At 43.4% G+C, this 19,708-nt stretch overlaps 1 protein-coding gene across 2 annotated transcripts in view; it reads left to right on the top strand.

The window, feature by feature from the left end:
* The window catches only part of klhl4 (kelch-like family member 4), a 56,256-nt gene extending 37,404 nt beyond the window's left edge, over positions 1-18,852 (top strand). For both annotated transcript variants that reach the window (XM_067457786.1, XM_067457785.1), the window contains exons 8-11: positions 896-1,058; positions 13,392-13,604; positions 14,751-14,922; positions 17,987-18,852. In XM_067457786.1, the coding sequence (XP_067313887.1) occupies positions 896-1,058; positions 13,392-13,604; positions 14,751-14,922; positions 17,987-18,046 (608 nt within the window). In that variant the 3' untranslated portion in view covers positions 18,047-18,852. The remainder of the gene's footprint in view (positions 1-895; positions 1,059-13,391; positions 13,605-14,750; positions 14,923-17,986) is intronic.
* Positions 18,853-19,708: the final 856 nt, after the last annotated feature.

Genomic DNA, 19,708 nt, shown 5'->3' with positions numbered 1-19,708 from the left:
GACGCAATAATAATAATAATAATAATAATAATAATAATAATAATAATAATAATAATAATAATAATAATAATAATAATAATAATAATAAATTAAATCAGCAGTAATAGTGCTGGTTTTCATGACATTGAGTTTTACTTGTTACTAACCTAATAGATAATTTAAATTTAATAGAAAATCTAATTGTTCGGTTATAAAATAAAGGCAAGCCTTATTGCTGCTCAACTATTTCTAAGGTGAGGCATAATAGAACGTGTGTGGCTTTACACCCATGCCTCAATAAATAACTATAAAAATAACCAGGTGGTCACACATCAAAACAACTGTGTAAATTAATAAAGGCAATATGGGCCACCCATAAAAATGTATATAAAAAATATGGCAGGTGATTTAAACTCAAGGAGGAGAAAATGCACTGTACAATAATCCCATAAAACTGACACTCAAAGGTTGCTCATTGAGGTCTATAAAGTGCACTGCAATATCAGAACCAAAATGTCGGTCAAGAGACAATTTATATGTCAAGCCCCCGAAAGCGACAGTCAGAGATTTATAACAGAAACATGAGAGACCTTTTCTGTAAAAGGGAGCAGCGAGATGCACCATGAATACTTAATGCTTACCACAGCGTCTCAGGGCTCTCATCCTCAGGGTCAGACCGGAAGAATGTCTTTAGCTACTGATATCTGGTTAAAAAGGATGTGATATTGATGTTCATTGAAATTAAATCCACGGTATTTCCATTCAAATTTTGACATTTGCCAGTTTCACTATAGCACAAAGACCAAGACAGACAAGTGCTATTGGATTGTGAGTTTGTCTAATGCATGATGTGCACCACCAAAAGCTGAGCACAGTGGTTTTCTCTTTACTTTTATTTATTTATTTCTTCAAAAAGGAATTGCTGTGCTAGAGGGGCCAATGTATGCAGTGGGAGGCCATGACGGATGGAGCTATTTGAACACAGTAGAAAGGTGGGACCCTCAGGCGAGGCAGTGGAATTATGTGGCCAGTATGTCCACCCCGCGAAGCACTGTTGGAGTCACTGCTCTCAATGGAAAGTAAGGAATTCATTTGTTCTTATTGTCTTTGTAGAATTGTTGCGATTTTAAACATCGCCGCTCCTTACAGAATAACTGAAAAATATAAATTCAGACAGGGGATACTACACTGTATTACCACTCTAATAACATTGCAGTATGTAAAAATGTTTTATTTGGAATTTAATTGACTCAAAAAGAAGTGAAAAAACACAAAAACAAATGCTTTTCTATCGATAGCAGTATATGTGCAGTGTGCTGTGGTTGATCGCTTTCCTCCATGGATTCTCCTCATGATGAGGTCTGAATTAGGTTCTGTATCCAATATACTGCGTAACCCTGTACAGCCAGACGGGAGTTAATAGGCTCTGAGACCGAAGCATCTCTAGTGTCTTTTACATTAAAGTCACTTGAGTGGCAGGCGAGCTTCTGATAGCTCTATCCAAGAAAACAGAAGCTGGTTTTGAATCTAGCAGAACATTGACTGAAGACTCTTGGGGCATTTCTGTAACCAGGTCAAAAACAAACCCATCAAGCTACCTCTAGAGCCCAGTGTCCTACTTTTCAAAGTGATTAATTGATCTGTCTTTTCAACAGAATATCTTTCTGAATTTCTGTAGGACAGGGGTTGTCAACCTTTTCTGACCCAGGGACCCCTTGCCACGACTTTCTGCATATCCAAGGACATCCAGATTTTAAAAAAAAATGCTCTAAATTATTAGTAACACTGTAAAAGGTCTCAGTAAGGTCATCCAACCATAGATTGCTAAATTTTCTCCAGGTTTGGCTAAAAATATAGTACTTATGTTTATGGGAATTTTTCTTCTTGAAGCGCATTTGTGATGTCAGGCACTGATGTTGGACGAGAAGGCCTGGCTTGCAGTCTCCACTCTAATTTATCCCTAAGATTTTCTATCGGGCTCAGTGCAGGCCTGACAAATTCCTCCACACCAAACTCACTCTTCCATGTCTTTATGGACCTTGCTTTGAGCACCGGTGTGCAGTCATGTTGGAACAGGAAAGGGCAGTTAGGGTATAACAGTTTCGGACCCAAGAACAGTTCTGAAAAAGTAAGACCAAGAGTGAAGAGTGCAATTAATTAAAGAAAAAAATACAGAAAAATAGTTTGCAGTTTCATCAGCAGAAGCCTGCTTCAAGTCTCACAAAGAGTTTGTGGGCTGCACTCCCTCTCTACCCGTCTCTCGTACATACAACTGTCCCAAAATGTATACTATTTTCAAGGTCTAGCCACTTCATTAATGCAAGTTGATTCTGATTGGCTAAGAGAAAATAGACTAGGAAAGAATAATTAAAACCATTATGATAATATAGTAGGATAAATATTGATTACGATTTTTATTGTAAACGTAATTATGGCATTAGATTTCAGAATCTCCAAACTTTTCCCACAAAGTTGGGATCATGGAATTGTCCAAAATGTCTTACGCTGAAGTATAAAGATTTCCTTTCACTTTGGAACTAAAGGGCTAAGCCCAACCCCTGAAAAACAACCCCACACCATAATCCCCCCTCCACTTAAATTTACACTTGGCACAATGCAATCAGGCAAGTATCGTTCTCCTGGAAACCACCAAACCCAGACTGGTCCAGACTGGTCCAGTGCTTTACACCACTGCACCCAACACTTTGCATTGCACTTATTGATGTACGGCTTGGATGCAGCTGCTCAGCCATGGAAATTCATTGTTTCTGAGCTAATCTGAAGGCCACATGAAGTTTAAAAGTCTGTAGCTATTGGCTCTCCAGAAAGTTGACAGAAGTTCACAGTTGATTTGGAAAGATACTTTTGTCAATATACAGGCCCTTCTCAAAAAATTTGCATATATGATAAAAGTTCATTATTTTCCATAAGAGAAATGACTGCTTTAATGCGGCGTGGCATGGAGGGAATCAGCCTATGGCACTGCTGAGGTGTTATGGAGGCCCAGGATGCTTCCATAGCGGCCTCATCCAGAGTGTTGGGTCTTGTGTCTCTTTTTAAAATTTCTCTTCACAATATCCCACAGATTCTCTATGGGGTTCAGGTCAGGAGAGTTGGCAGGCCAATTGAGCACAGTAATACCATGGTCAGTAAACCATTTACCAGTGGTTTTGGCACTGTGAGCAGGTGCCAGGTCGTGCTGAAAAACCAAATCTTTATCTCCATAAAGCTTTTCAGCAGATGGAAGCATGATGTGCTCAAAAATCTCCTGATAGCTAGCTGCATTGACCCTGCCCTTGATAAAACACAGTGGACCAACACCAGCAGCTTTCATGGCACCCCAGACCATCACTGACTGTGGGTTTGACACTGGACTTCAGGCATTTTGGCATTTCCTTCTCCCCAGTCTTCCTCCAGACTCTGGCACCTTGATTTCCGAATGACATGCAAAATTTGCTTTCATCCGAAAAAAGTACTTTGGACCACTGAGCAACAGTCCAGTGCTGCTTCTCTGTAGCCCAAAGTGGCTTAACCTGAGGAATGTGGCACCTGTAGCCCATTTCCTCCACACGCCTGTGCACGGTGGCTCTGGATGTTTCTACTCCAGACTCAGTCCACTGCTTCCGCAGGTCCCAGACTTCCCACTGAGGTGCCTTGATACAGCACTCTGGGAACAGCCTATTCGTTCATAAATTTCTTTCTGTGTCTTACCCTCTCGCTTGAGGGTGTCAATGATGGCCTTCTGGACAGCAGTCAGGTCGGCACTCTTACCCATGATTGCGGTTTTTTGTGTAATGAACCAGGCTGGGAGTTTTTAAAAGCCTCAGGAATCTTTTGCAGGTGTTTAGAGTTAATTGGTTGATTCAGATGATTAGGTTAATAGCTCGTTTAGAGAAACTTTTCATGATATGCTAATTTTTTGAGATAGGAATTTTGGGTTTTCATGAGCTGTATGCCAAAATCATCAGTATTATAACAATAAAATACCTGAAATATTTCAGTTGGTGTGCAATGAATCTAAAATATATGAAAGTTTAATTTTTATCATTACATTATGGAAAATAATTAACTTTTATCGCATATGCTTATTTGAGAAGGACCTGTAGTGTTTATTTTACAACACCATGGTCATCAATCTTTGTTTTTAATGATGTTATATAAATAAGGTTGACATTGACATTAAAATATCGTCTGCTGAAAAACGTTAGTGTATTATGTTAGAACCTATAGTTCCCTTTCAGTCGGTCACGTTCGACGTACGTCAGAACTGAACCGACGAATGGGATCTTACTTTAGAGACCAATCCTACTTCGAGCATCTAACAACGAGCCAATGAAATTTGGCATGCGATCACGCATTCCACGCTCCGCCCCGCAGCGCGGGTATAAATAGGAAGTGGAATGGTAGATCAGCGCTTTCTACTTCGGAGCCGAGCAGTGCTTACTGTTTCCTACGAAGAGTGTCTGACTACGAGTCAAAGAGTGTTGAGTGAGAGAGTCTGCCAGTGCGGGTGATACGGCGCGTCAGTGAGAGACCGTCTGATCAGTGATCAAGCGATCTAAAGGAGCTTGTTGGTTCGCTGAGCGTTTCCCATACAAACTGTTGGTTCGCTGAGCGTTTCCCATACAAACTGTTGGTTCGCTGGGCGTTACACACAAATACACATCACTGAGAGCTCACACAGGCTTGCAGAACGAACTGTGTGGAGCCGCGGTCATCTCCCTGAGTGCTTCAGCACACTAAAAGAGCAGCTTTCCATTCACAAAAGAGCAACACGGTTTGACCCTGCGTCTTTTTCAAGATGTCATTCAAACCGTGTATTCCTGGTATGCAACTGTTTCCTGTCCTCTTTGACGGCCACGAGCGCATGTGAGATTGCGATCGTGGGTGATTCATGTTCTGGTAAAAGAACATGGTCACGTCGGCGCGTTGTTCGTCTCCCCCTTCTCATAAAGGGCTCGAGTGTTCAGCGCGCCGTGTGCCGTCGAGCGGCCGGCTGACAGCGGTGGTTGTCACGACAACCGGCGCGCGTCAGTCGGCGCTCTAGATGCGCGGTCGAGACTATGAAACCTCAGATGGGGTCGAGTCCCTTCGCCTATCCCCCGATCTAGTTCATTTCTAGTGTTACTGGAAAAGGGCTACTTTGGCTGATAAGCGCTGGTGGCCTGAGGATTACAGTGGGGATTCCCCGCCGGGTAAATCCCCTCGGGCCCCCACTCCTCTATCGCATCAAAAGCATGCTGAGACTCTGTTCGTGGGTGGTACGGATTCTCTCATGAGAACACGACCACGTCAGGGCATTGTTCGCCTTGCCTTCTTCATAGAGGCTTGAGCGCTCAGTGCGCTGTGTGCCGTTCTGACGGCCACGTTCACTGTCTCGCATGCCTGCTGGTAGTTGAAGGTGGAATCGCTGATCCTAAAGAGAAAAGGGCTTAGCGTTTCATTTTTGGCTCTGGCAGAGGACAGATGTCAGTTGCTGCATCGGAGAGAGGGAAATATGGAGGGTCAAAAGGGCCAAAAATGAGACAAAAAAAAAAAAAAAGTATCATTGTTTTCCCTCTCTCACTGCCCTCTGCCCTGCACGCACGAGGGTAGTCCCAGCCCAGGGGTTGTGCAGGAACTGCGTGCGGTGTTGGACCTCGCCCTATGGGCGACGAAAATCACTGCACGCTCCCTGGGTCAGGCGATGTCCACACTAGTGGTCCAGGAATAGGGGGCTAACCTGGCAGATATGCGCAAGAAAAGCCTGTCTGTCGGGCTGGCCTCCTCGGCGGCACCATCGAGAACTTTGCCCAGCAGTTCTTGGTGGCCCAAGAGCAGACGGAGGCGTTGCACCAGGGTGCCGACAACCAGCTGCTCGGTCGTCGGTCGCAGCGCCTCTGCCGGCTCGTCGCCGAGGGCATCCCCTCCTGCGTCCGCCTCCACCCTGCTAGAGCCGAGCAGCAGCCTCCACTGGAGGAGCAGGGTGCCGGACGCGAGGGACGCCCAACCCGTCCAGGGCCCGCTAACCGGCAGGCAAGCGCAAGGGGACGCGGCCCTGAGACGGGCCGGCTAGGGAGAACAGGAGCTGCTCGGGGGAGACGATGTTCGCATCCCTCCCCCACCCCCCCGGAGGAGGACCGGGGGGCCCTGACTGGTTTCGGTTCTGCCACTGGCTCTCCGGAGTCCAGCGGTACCCACATTTTAAGAGCAGTTTCCTCTCTCTCTGGGCCCCAAGAGGGTCAGGTTGGCAGCGTGCGACGCCCACGGGCCTTGTCACTCCTTTCCTACCCTCCCGTCGCCAGGGGGCAGTTGTGTGGGCCTCGAGGACGCCCCCGGGCCTTCTCACCCACACACTTCCTCTCTCGTGAGCACTCAGTCAACACTCCGGGCCGCCCACGGGCCTCCCGGGTCGGGGCTGAGTGCTTCACTTCCCTGCCTCCGGGCAGTGGGCAGCAGAGTGGGCTCCGAGGACGCCTCCGGGCCTTCTCACCCACTCTCTGTCCAAACCAGGAGTGCTCAGGCAACACTTCGGGCCGCCTCCGGGCCTCCCGAGTCGGGCCAGAGTACTCCGCTTCGCTGCCCCACCCCGGGCATGTCTGTGGTGCGGTTGGTCCCGCTTGCACGGTCTCTGGGGGCCTGGCTAGGTCCCCGGGCCGTCTCGCTGGCTCATCCGTACCATCAGACTCGGCTACGCGATTCAGTTCGCGCGCCGGCCGCCCAAGTACAGGGGCATCCTCTTCACCTCCGTGCGAAGCAGCGATGCTCAGGTCTTGAGGTCAGAGATCGAGGTCCTACTGGCGAAGGACGCGATCGAGCCGGTTCCTCCAGCCGATATGAAGACGGGGTTCTATAGCCCCTACTTCATTGTGCCCAAGAAGGGGGTGGGTTACGACCAATCCTGGACCTGCGAGTTCTGAATCGGGCCCTGCACAAGCTCCCGTTCAGGATGTTGACGCAGAAACGCATTTCCAATGCATCCGTCCCCAGGATTGGTTTGCAGCGATCGACCTGAAGGATGCGTACTTCCGTGTGTCTTTCTCCCTCAACACAGACCGTTCCTACGTTTGGCGTTCGAGGGGAAAGCATATCAGTACAAGGTCCTGCCCTTCGGGCTGTCCCTGTCGCCCCGCGTCTTTACGAAGGTCGCGGAGGCAGCCATTGTTCCGCTCAGAGAACGCGGCGTTCGGATTCTCAACTACCTCGACGGTTGGCTGATCCTAGCCCAGTCGAAGGACCAGTTGTGCGAACACAGGGACTTGGTGCTCAGTCACCTCAGCCAGTTGGGCCTTCGGGTCAACCGAGAGAAGAGCAAACTCTGTCCTACACAGAGGATCTCTTATCTCGGTATGGAGCTGGACTCGGTCAACCGGACGGCGCGCCTCACCGAGGAGCGAGTCCAGTCGGTGTTGAACTGCTTGAATATGTTCAAGAGCAGGACAGCGGTCCCACTGAAATTCTTCAGAGGCTCCTGGGGCATATGGCATCTGCAGCCGCGGTCACGCCGCTCGGATTGCTTCATATGAGACCGCTTCAACGCTGGCTCAATGGCCGAGTTCCGAGGTGGGCGTGGCAGAGCGGTCAGTACCGGGTCCCAGTGACTCCTTACTGCCGCCAAACCTTCAGCCCGTGGTCCAGCACTTCGTTTCTCCGGGCCGGGGTGCCCCTAGAACAAGTGTCCAGGCATGCTGTGCTATTCACGGATGCCTCCACCACAGGCTGGGGGGCCACGTACAACGGGCATGCAGTTGCTGGTCTGTGGACGGGGCCGCAATTGCATTGGCATATCAATTGCCTCGAGTTACTGGCAGTACATCTGGCACTCCGCCGCCTCAAGGGGCCGCTGCGTGGCAAGCATGTACTGGTCCGTACGGACAGCACCACGGCCGTTGCGTACATCAACCGTCAGGGTGGTCTACGCTCCCGTTGTTTGCTCCAACTCGCCCGCCACCTCCTCCTGTGGAGTCAGAAGCAGCTGAGGTCGCTTCGGGCCATTCATGTCCCTGGTGTGCTGAACCAGACAGCCGACGAGCTCTCTCGTCAGCCGACACCTCCGGGAGAGTGGCGACTCCACCCCCAGGCGGTCCAGCTGATATGGGACCAGTTCGGAGCCGCACAGGTCGACCTGTTTGCCTCTCCGGACTCGACCCATTGCCAGTGGTACTATTCCCTGACCGGGGGTACCCTCGGCACAGATGCACTGGCGCACAGCTGGCCCCGGGACCTACGCAAGTATGCGTTTCCCCCAGTGAGCCTTCTTGCACAGACTCTGTGCAAGGTCAGGGAGGACGAGGAGCAGGTCTTGTTAGTTGCGCCGTATTGGCCCAACCGGACCTGGTTCCCAGAACTCACACTCCTCGCGACAGCCCCTCCTTGGCCGATTCCCCTGAGGAAGGACCTTCTTTCTCAGGGACGGGGCACACTATGGCACCCGCGTCCAGACCTCTGGAATCTTCATGTCTGGTCCCTGGACGGGACGCGGAGGTTCTAGATGGACTACCACAAGCTGTCGTAGACACCATCGCTTCAGCTAGAGCCCCCTCTACGAGGCGCCTCTATGCGCTGAAGTGGAACCTGTTCGTTGAGTGGTGCGCTTCCCGCCGGGAAGACCCCCGAAGGTGTTCGATCAGTGTCGTGCTTTCCTTCCTGCAAGATGGGTTGGAGAGAAGGCTGTCTCCCTCCACCCTCAAGGTATATGCTGCAGCAATAGCAGCGTACCATGATGTAGTAGAAGGTAAGTCCGTGGGGAAGCACGACCTAATCGTCAGGTTCCTCAGAGGTGCGAGGGACTAAATCCTCCTCGTCCATCCTCGATACCCTCTTGGGACTTAGCTCTAGTGCTCCGAGCACTTCAGAGCCCTCCCTTCGAGCCTTTGGCGTCTTGTGAGCTGAAAATCTTGTCAATGAAGACAGTGCTCCTGACGGCATTGGCCTCGATCAAGAGGGTAGGGGACCTGCATGCACTTTCGGTCAACGAATCGTGCCTAGAGTTCGGGCCAGGTAACTCTCACGTTGTCCTGAGACCCCGGCCCGGATATGTGCCCAAGGTTCCTACCACTCCCTTCCGGGATCAGGTGGTGAACCTGCAAGCGCTGCCTTCGGAGGAGGCAGACCCAGCCCTGGCTTTGCTGTGTCCGGTCCGCGCTCTTCGCGCTTACGTTGACCGGACCCAAAGCCTTCGGACCTCAGAGCAACTCTTCGTCTGTTACGGAGGCCAGCAGAAGGGAAAGGCTGTCTCCAAGCAGAGGTTAGCCCACTGGATAGTGGATGCTATAGTCTTGGCCTACCAGTCCCAAGACGTGCCTTGCCCGTTCGGTGTAAGAGCTCACTCCACTCGGAGTGTTGCTTCTTCCTGGGCGCTGGCTCAAGGCGCCTCGCTGACAGACATATGTAGAGCTGCGGGCTGGGCGACACCTAACACGTTTGCTAGATTCTATAGCTTACGTGTAGAGCCGGTATCTTCCCGCATCCTCGCCCCCAGTGGCCAGGAGCGCTAAGTGCCCGTTCTAAGTGTCGGCTTGCGAAACGCCACTCCCGCCCTCTGGGCCGGATACGTGCGTCTATTGTCTCCAGTTGTGTTCCCCGGGAAACCGGCTAACCCTGTCGAGCTCCTCCGTCACCCCTCCGGTGTCAGACGTTGCGGACCGTCTGACGCCAGGCCTGCACCCGTATGCTTGTGAAACGTGGCTGTAGGCTGGGTTCCATATGTAGCGGTTCCCTCACGGCAACCCCATATGTGTATTCTTCCACGGTATCAGCTACCCTTCGGGCTAGCCCCGTGTCTTTCCCTCGACAGAGCCCGCTCTGTCGTCTCTGGGCGTGTTCTTTCCCCCCTTCAATCAGGCTGGAACCACCCCAGAGACTGCCATATGTTGCACTACCCTGCCAGGTTAGTCCTTATGTGTATTCTGCCACCTCTCCTTCCCTGAAGGACGTGGCCCCGCAGCGTACCCTCTCTCTCAAATACGAGGTAGGCACGCTTTCCCAGCGTTATCCAATAGTCATTCTGAGTGGGTCTTGCAGAAACAGCAGTGACTGTACTCCCTGCTTGGAGCCCTGACTTCCGTACCATACTAGACGGTGCAGTGCGCTCAAGCAGGACGCTGGAAGGGCCAGCATCCTGGCGTTTTCCATAGGGATCCCATTCGTCGGTTCAGTTCTGACGTACGTCGAACGTGACCGACTGAAAGGGAACGTCTCGGTTACGTATGTAACCCTCGTTCCCTGAAGGAGGGAACGGAGACGTACGTCCCGTCGCCAGATGCTGTGCTTCCGCTGGGAGTCCGGTCACCTTTCGGCTCCTCAGCAGAAAAAGCGCTGATCTACCATTCCACTTCCTATTTATACCCGCGCTACGGGGCGAGCGTGGAATGCGTGATCGCATGCCAAATTTCATTGGCTCGTTGTTAGATGCTCGAAGTAGGATTGGTCTCTAAAGTAAGATCCCATTCGTCGGTTCAGTTCTGACGTACGTCTCCGTTCCCTCCTTCAGGGAACGAGGGTTACATACGTAACCGAGACGTTACTCAATACCTAATTTTCCTAGTTTTCTTCGCACCAACTGTCTGACAGTGAGAGATATTTACTTTATTTATTTATAGGGTTTTATGCCTATAACGTCAATAATAGAAAAGAAAGGTATAATAGAACATGTTTTTTTTTCTGGATGCTTATGACCATAAACCTTAACCACATACATTTTTAATACATTTAGAATATTTAAGTACTTTTACATATCCAAATAATCCTGAAAGAAACCCATAAACTCTCATCTGAAATATACCACTTATCTCAAATACTCAAATTCTCAAAACATTTTTTTACAGTTCACCCTAACATTTAAGAATATAAAAATTGCTAGACAAAAGTTTTTACATTTTATTAACAGCTTTAAAACTACTGATATTTATACAATTTGTCAATGTGGAATTTTTCAATCCCAAAAACGATGTCATAGTATTTCTTTTTTATTTCTTTTATTTTCTTTTATATATATATATATATATATATATATATATATATATATATATATATATATATATATATATATATATATATATATATATATATATATATATATATATATATATATATATATATATATATATATATAGTTTTCTTACACTGTAAAAAAAATCAATTTGGCCAACTGAAAAATTTAGATGTGATCAGTCACTAGACAATTTTCAATTTGAAGATTTTTTTACAGTGTAGTTTGTTCATTTGTTTAGACAGTTTCACCACCTGATATTTTGGGGGTTTAAGATAACAAAACAAACAAACAAAAAATATGTATTATTTAAAAATGATTTCAAACTAAATATGTTTTGAAAGTGATATGTCATGAATTTATCAAATTATTTTAAAAGCAAATAATGAACTTGTACAAAAATATGTACATCATGCCATTGACCCATTTAAACACACATATTTGAATTGTTCACAAAAAGACAACATGCATAATAGTGAATGTTTGATTTTATGCCAGATTTATCAGTTTCTGTTTAAGGGGGCAAATAAATCCTCTCAATTAAAAAGGTTAATATCTGACACTGGTGCCTGAGGTGATGCAGGATGGCAGTAGACTAGTCCTCTATAATTATTTATAACTCAGATACAGGGCTGGCTAAAGCCAGTTCACTCAGCAGCCATCTTGACAATGGCCTCTGGCAGCTATTTTCTATCTAGGTAATGGGTACAAGTCTTTAAAGTCACTATGAATCAAAATTGACAATTCTTCAGCAGTAAATAGCAGCCATAGCAAACCACAATGATCCAATGATCCGCTCAATTTTTAGAAGCTGATAGCTGTGATAAATTAGCCTAGAAATATAGAAGCACCCTAGTGACAGCAAATGTAATGTAATTTGCAGCCAGGGCATCTAGCAACTCTCCGTAGACCTGCGAGCTTGAAAAACCAAACTCTAGTTAATCCAAACACATTGTGACGGTTCTGTGTGAAATCCCTGCTACTTCCCTGCTAACAAAGAATGGCACTGAAGTCATTCTTAAACAAAGCAAGATGCGTTCTGAGTTTTGCCGTATATAAAAGTTTTATCTATCAACTTGCTCTACTGGTCGGAAAACGCATGGGACTCAGCCACAACCCGCTTGTGATTGTTGTCTCACCACTGATAGTGCTCTGGTTGGTTGTAGCGCTATCCTATTGTGTGCAGAGGGAATCTGAAAGACAACCATTGATCCCGCCTCAGACTGAGCCCTGCCAATGGTGTGTTCCCAGACCCAACATCTTGATATGTGTCTGGTTCGTTAGGCTAGTGTGAATCACAATAGGGAAGAAAATACCATCACAACATCATGCTGACTTTAAAGGGGTGGTTCCGTGTTTTTTTTCTAGGCTTGGTTGTGTTTATGGGGTGCAGTATAACATGTCTTAATACTTTTTTCTTTTTTAAAACGCTACATTTTTCTTATATTTTACCTTTATTCCACACCGCTGTCTCCACTGTCCTTTGAATGACTCGTTTGCTTCCTGCTTCTATGAAGCCCATCCCTCTGAAAAACACAATGGTCTTAGATTGGTCGTATGGCCAAACGTTTCATCTATTTTTATTGGCTGAAGTGCCAAGCACAGGTTGTCCGGAAACGTCATGACCCTTACCATTATGGGCAGAAGTCACACCCTGCAGTGACTAGCAAGGGTTTATTCTCACAAAAATGCGTATAAATAGTACGAGTGTGCAATGTCGTGGAATGTATACGCCAAAACTCATTTTGGCGTGTCTATGGCACGCTGTTTTTCGCGTGCATATGATACGCATTTTATGGCGTATTATACATACGAACCCACCACCCTAAACCTACCCAAGCGCGTGTCATATATACGCCCCACCACCCTAAACCTACCCAAGCGCGTGTCATATATACGCCATAAAGAGCGTATCATATGCACGCGAAAAACAGCGTATCATATGCACGCCAAAATGAGTTTTGGCGTATACATTCCACGACATTGCACACTCGTACTATTTATACGCATTTATGTGTGATCGGGTTGGTTTATGATATCACCAACCTGTGAAGAAACTTGTTTTTGTAGGCAATAAACTGGCATAATTTTAAAAGACAATATCTCTGTTTGCATTGAACTTTCAGCACTGTAACTTTGCAGATACTGTTTGTGCTCAAGCAGCAACATTACACACTAACTAAAGTTAAAAAAGTGAAATTGCATGCAACCACCCCTTTAATGGGAAAACACTGTTTCAATGCCTGTTTTAATAACTAATGTTTCGATAACACGCCAAATCACCAATAAAATCACCAAAAAAGTATTTTAAGGTTGACCCAGCAAAGGCATTTGCCCACTTTTACGTTCAAAATTACCACAGTGCATATACCAGTACAAAAATACTTTACAGTTCTGAAGTAAAATAAGTTGCAAATGTATTTTTGTCTTTGTGTATTTACAGGTTGTTCGCTGTGGGCGGTCGTGATGGAAGCTCCTGTCTGCGATCGATGGAATGTTTTGATCCCCACACCAATAAATGGAGCATGTGTGCACCGATGTCAAAAAGAAGGGGAGGAGTGGGTGTGGCCACATATAACAGTTTCTTGTATGCGGTCGGGGGACATGACGCACCAGCTTCAAGCCATTGTTCTCGTCTGTCTGATTGTGTGGAGAGGTAAGCTACCACGCCACAACATCTGGGAAGAAAGAAACCCAACACCTAATTATCTTCATAATAATGAAAACAACACCCTGCAAAAGCAGGCTGTGAGTCTTGGCAGGTAGTTATGGGTGCCAAGTACTATAATTTACACATTTATTTGCAAATCTGGACACACCTTTCTTCATTGTGAAATCATTGTTACCTTGGTTATCGAGGAATGTGGTTGGAAGCCTCAGTAAACTGGTGCTAAACGCCTCCTGCTGGTGATGAGCTTGAACTACAGAGTTTACACCAGCTGCAATGTGGGGTAAACCTTACCTTAATAATAGCATGTTAAATCAAATGGTGGAAAAGATGAATAAAAAAGGCTCAGTGTCCAAGCAACAAATAGGTTTGGAGTCAATGTATAATTAAATACATTAAATAAGTAGCTACATTACCTAAGCCATTAGCCTAATTAAGGAACAAAGACCATCGGAAACTTGAACAACTTAATAGTTATTACTCTACACTGTAAAAAAAAGGCAAATTTTGAACTTTTGCAGTACAATCGACTTAGATGTTTAAGTTATTTCAACTTAAATTATGTTAAACTGACTTTAAAAAATGAGTTACATCTTGTATAACTAATAAAAACAAGTTTAACATTTCTTAACTTATTTTGATGAGTTACAACAATGTAAAACATGTGTTGTCATAACTTATTGAACATATAATTTTTTACAGTGTATAAGTCTAAAACTAGTCCCAGACTAATATGATTTGAGCTGTTTTAACTGAAAGCAACTTGCACTGACAAATATGTCAGTGCCATTGTTTTGTCTCAAGATGCACACCAGTGTGTGTGTGTATATATATATATATAAGGCACGTTTATAAAAGCTACTTGCTGTAAATATCCTAATTGAACTAAGGTCTAATCCTGGCCCTAAGCCCAGGCCTAAATGTTGAAAGTACATAGATTTCATTGTTAGAGATGATAATCACAGTCCTTGTGCTTTCAAAGGCTTCCACTATCTAGATTACAGACTTACTGGTGTTTAACTGCTCTGTGCAATTATCTCTTTTTTCTTTCTTTCAGTGGCTTATTTTCAAAGTGCTAGCACAGGCTTGTACTGTGTTGTATTACGTCTCATACATTCTGTACTGCATTCACAGGTATGACCCCAAAACAGACACATGGACCACAGTGTCCTCCCTGAGCGTCCCCCGTGATGCAGTGGGGGTGTGTTTGCTCGGAGACAGGTTATATGCGGTCGGAGGCTATGATGGTCAGACCTACTTAAACAGTGTTGAGTCCTATGACGCACAGAACAATGAATGGACTGAGGTGGGTACATTGAATCCGTTCTTTGTTTTTGTTTTGCTTCTCAACAAAAATAATAAATAAAATGAAATGATTAAAAAAATGCCCATAGAGTTAAATAATTTTATTAATTTACATGACTTTTCCAGTTCTAACAATCACATTTAATAAATACTAAACAAAACATAGCTAAAACACATACTTTTTTTCTTCTTTTCTTTCTTGTTCTCCTTGTGCTTATTTACTTATTTTTTTAGATCAACAGAAAATAGCTGCTTTTCCACCGTCGGGCCGAATATTTCTCATTGCGTAACCGTTCTATTCCGTGCCAATCCAGGCCAGCTGGTACAGTTCTGGTTTCATTTTTGTTTTTTTCAGATAAAGGTAGCTCTTTAAAATGTCGTACAAAAGCGTCAGTCGTTGTCTTGGCAACACAATGGTTTACGAGATGTAAATATCGACCGCATAAGGGAGAATGTTAATATATTTGTTTTAAATGTATTACGAATTTGTGTTTACATCGCTCAAAATAGAGCATAGCCAGTTACAGAGAAACTGCCTGCCAGGCAACAGACAAGTGACCAATCCTGAGTGGCGACATCACTTCACAGATACTACTAGCCTATATGTGTGCAGACAACCGTGCTGAGAATTCCAGCCTGAGAATGGTTTGTATTCGTGCCATGCTGTATCAGGCACAAGTGGAAACACAACTGGAACCGGTCCCTACCATTCTTAGGACCTTTTGGCTCGATAGTGAAAAAGCGGCTAATGATGCTGTCCATTTCTGGTTGATTTTTCTAACCATATTCATAGTTTTCAGTCACATGACTGGCACAGAGACCTGGAGGGAATAACATCCTTAGAACTGCAGCACAGGCCTGTCAATTTCCCATCTCAAAAGAAGAAAAAAACAACAACTTGTGATCCATTTAAAGCACCTGCAGCATTTTTATTACTGAAATCAGCAGGATATTCAAAAAATGATTCTAAAAATATATATTTTTAATCAGTAAATTCAATTAGAGTTATAAAACAATTTAGGGTTGATACCAATCAAATTAAATAAATATCAACAAAATTCATCTTTCTGAAGTTGAATTTGATGTCTTTACAAAGAATTGAATGCTCAAAGGTGGTATGAATATTTACACTGCAAACTAAATTGCATGATTCATGTTGCACTAAAAATTGGATCACGTATTATTTTAGTGTCATTGTTAGTGTAGAATATATATAGTACATGTACTCACAATAGGGTCATGGTGGAAATATGGTTTGGTTTAAGGTTAGTTGCATGTAATTATGCGTAATTTATAGTTATTACTATTGTCAATGCATGTTACATGGGGGACGTTTTAAAATTTTAAACTAAAACTGCCAGTAGGTGGTGTAAAGTCTTAATTAGTGAGTCATCAAACCATTCAATTATTTCAAAAGGAGACTGGTCACAATTTGAATGGGTAATTGAATCATTTGCTCAATTTAAATTTCACAAAGGCCCTGTCTCAAATGGCACACTTCCTGTGCACTTTCAGTCTTCTGGACTTACAATGGCCGCTGTGTGCGCGTGTCCGTTAAGTCCATAAGAACGCAGGGGGTCCCATTTGTCATTTTAGGTCTCAGAAGGGTGCTCGCTCGTGCTGTTCAAAAGTCTCGTTATGTGCCCTCAATGGGCACTTCTGGTGCGGGTTACACAACTGACTTCTTCCCGGCAATCAAAACGGCATTACATCGTAAAAGTGCGGACTCAGAGGAAGGCCGTGAGGGTTTAGGGTGCCATTTGGGACAGGGCCAAAAACAGTATCGCATTTGCAATTCTACTGATATACAGGAAAAATAGCTTTTTTCTGATTTGCTTAACGATATCTTATGAATGTTATAAACAAGAACTCATAGAGGGGCAATCTTTGCACCCATATCTTCAATTATAGGGACAAATTAATAGGCAAACCGCAGACTGCTTTTCCTTATTGTGACGCTTTACTGTCTGTGAAACAGCATTTGAAGCTCTTGAGTGTAACTGAATATTTAAAAGGGATAACTGGGACAAATAACAAACAAAGTGTTGTCAGCAAGAACAAAACAAAAAAAAACTAGATGTTTATAGTTTCAATGACGGTGGTTTAGAACCACCGCTTAAAGAAATGTTCCTGATTCTCAATCTTATCAACTTTAATACTGATCTGCCCACATTGTCACTATATGATAAATTAAAATGAGCTGCTAACATCACTGTTTTCTCCAGAACGACTGTACAGCCGTATCAATGTTTTTTGCAATATTTTCCTGTTTAACACTGTGAAGCTGCTTTGAAATAATCATTATTGTAAAAGCGCTATTTAAATGAAGTTGACTTGACTTGAAGTTGCTCTAATTTTTATGGTCAGTTTAGAGTTTTACACATTATGACAACACATTATGACAACAGAAAACATCTCTATATAACTTTTTTTCACAGTAAAATTAACATGCGTCTTCATCGGCCACATTCAATTGTATTGAACTGTAAGTTCACTGACCCTCAATGCAAGACAGATTTGTGCTTTTTTAAAGAAAGAAGACACCATTCAATATTAATATTTATGTTATTATGCCACCCGTACTGCCAGTTAAACTTGTATTAAATTGAAATACTCTAGAATAAATATTATAACTGCCCATATTTTTAACAAGCATTTTATGTGCTTATAGAAGAATAATACAAATTGCACTTAGAACTGTTCAAGAACATGGGATATGTCAAAACAATCCGCTTTGTGAAAATTCCTTCAATGCTTGGATGATGTACGTCTGTGAACAGGAAGTGCAAGCATTTCCTGCCATTCATCTGGTTTCCACTGTGTCACAATGGCATTGAACACCATGAGGTTAACCACTCTTTCCTCAACCAGTCTGCATTAGAACAACTCTATTCAGGTCTAGTTTGCCTCCTGTCTGAGCTTCCCATGGCTGCCTCTTTCTCTCTCTTTCCTAAGATTACCTGCGATGGGCTGTAAGTGGACAGAGTGTGACTGAGAGCACTGCGGAGGAGGGAATTTGCTGCGGTCGGACACTGGTCATTAACCTCTGTCTCTTGTTATTACAGGAGGTTCCTCTAAACATCGGGAGAGCTGGGGCCTGTGTGGTGGTCGTGAAATTGCCTTGAAGGCACAGAGTCCCCTAACTTTGACCTCAAAAAGAGGCATGCCATGTCAACTCTTGGAATGCTCTTTTCACTTATACACAGAGTTCATCAAAGCTATCGCCAACACTGGATTCATCTCAACAGATTTAAAGTTCATTCTGTTTTTGCTCAGATATTTCAGCACTATTACGGACTGAAAGAAAAAGAAAATTAAAATAAATAAATCATGCTTATAAGATTTTACTTAATTGTAATAAAATGATATAAGACAATTTCACATTTTATATAGAGAAAAAAGAATACTTTTGAAAATGTACCCAGGCTGACTTTTTTTTCTTTTTTCATTTTAATATTTAATATATCTTATTAAACTCATCACACATTTTTGACATTCTTCTATCTTTTAACTATATCAGAATCAAATGTATTTTAAAGACAGCAGCATACTTGTTTACTTGTGCAATTTTGTGGAAAATGTATTTTGATCTTAGATACACAATTTTAAAAACCACTGTGAATACTTCCAGTTGTACGCTTGCAACAAATCATCCTGGTTTTGCTCAAATATTTGTGAAAACTCATCTCATCTGAGTACACATGTTGTCTGAGACTAGGTTCAGCACGAAATTACTAAAGTGAAAAAAAAAAAGCGACAGATAATAACAACAAAGAAAAAACACCAAAGTAATTAGCACGTGTTGGTAAGTCATGAGTTTAATGGTAATAAGGTTTACAGTAGAAAATATACTATTATATCATATTGATATTTCACCTTAATGTAAAGGTTTTGTAATTTGTATTGTATATAGTCCCTGTTCCTGTGTAATTTATTGATTTATTGTCATAACATATTGGCATGCTACTTCAATATGTTTGAAATCCATTATGAAATATTTTAAAGACCCTATGAAATCTATCATGATATATATATATATATATATATATATATATATATATATATATATATATATATATATATATATATATATATATATATATATATATATATATATATATATATATATATATATATATATATATATATATATATATATATGTATATATATATATATATATATATATATCAAAGGGCTCGTTCCCTTTTTTCATATTAAATCGGCTTTAGTTTTGTCAGCCATGAAGATGTAAAATTTGTATATCTGCTAAAAGATAATTTTGCCTACATTTACAAATACAATAGCAATATATGACTTGGGCCAAATGCCACAAAACTCTTGATTTAATAGGGTCTTTAACCATGATGTCCAAATCAGTCATTAAAACTGTGTTATGTAAATTCTTGCTTTGTGGTGTACTGACATTAATTTGTTGTTTGACTGCCATAATGTTTTATTGAAGAGCCTCATTACCTGACTTAACTGGAATGTAACATGCTGATCAAGAATACGTTTACTAGTGTGACGCATTTGTAATACAGAAACGCTTTCTTTGACTTTTTCATTGTTTTATATGGCATGCTGAAGAAACTTAGAAATAAAAAGTTATTCTCTTTTCTGAGTATTTCAATGCCGTATACCATCTTAATAGGCGCTGCAGGTCCTGCATATGCTGTTTCGTGCTCTTTTTACTTATTGGTAATACTCCAGTGGCCTCCAGTGGTTGTCTCTTGTACAACATTGGATACATATTGCCTCAGCTGTAGTGCCTGTTAGATGTCTTGCA

Source organism: Pseudorasbora parva, chromosome 11, assembly GCF_024679245.1.
Source record: "Pseudorasbora parva isolate DD20220531a chromosome 11, ASM2467924v1, whole genome shotgun sequence".
NCBI lineage: Eukaryota > Metazoa > Chordata > Actinopteri > Cypriniformes > Gobionidae > Pseudorasbora > Pseudorasbora parva.
This window is presented reverse-complemented; position numbering and strand designations above follow the sequence as displayed.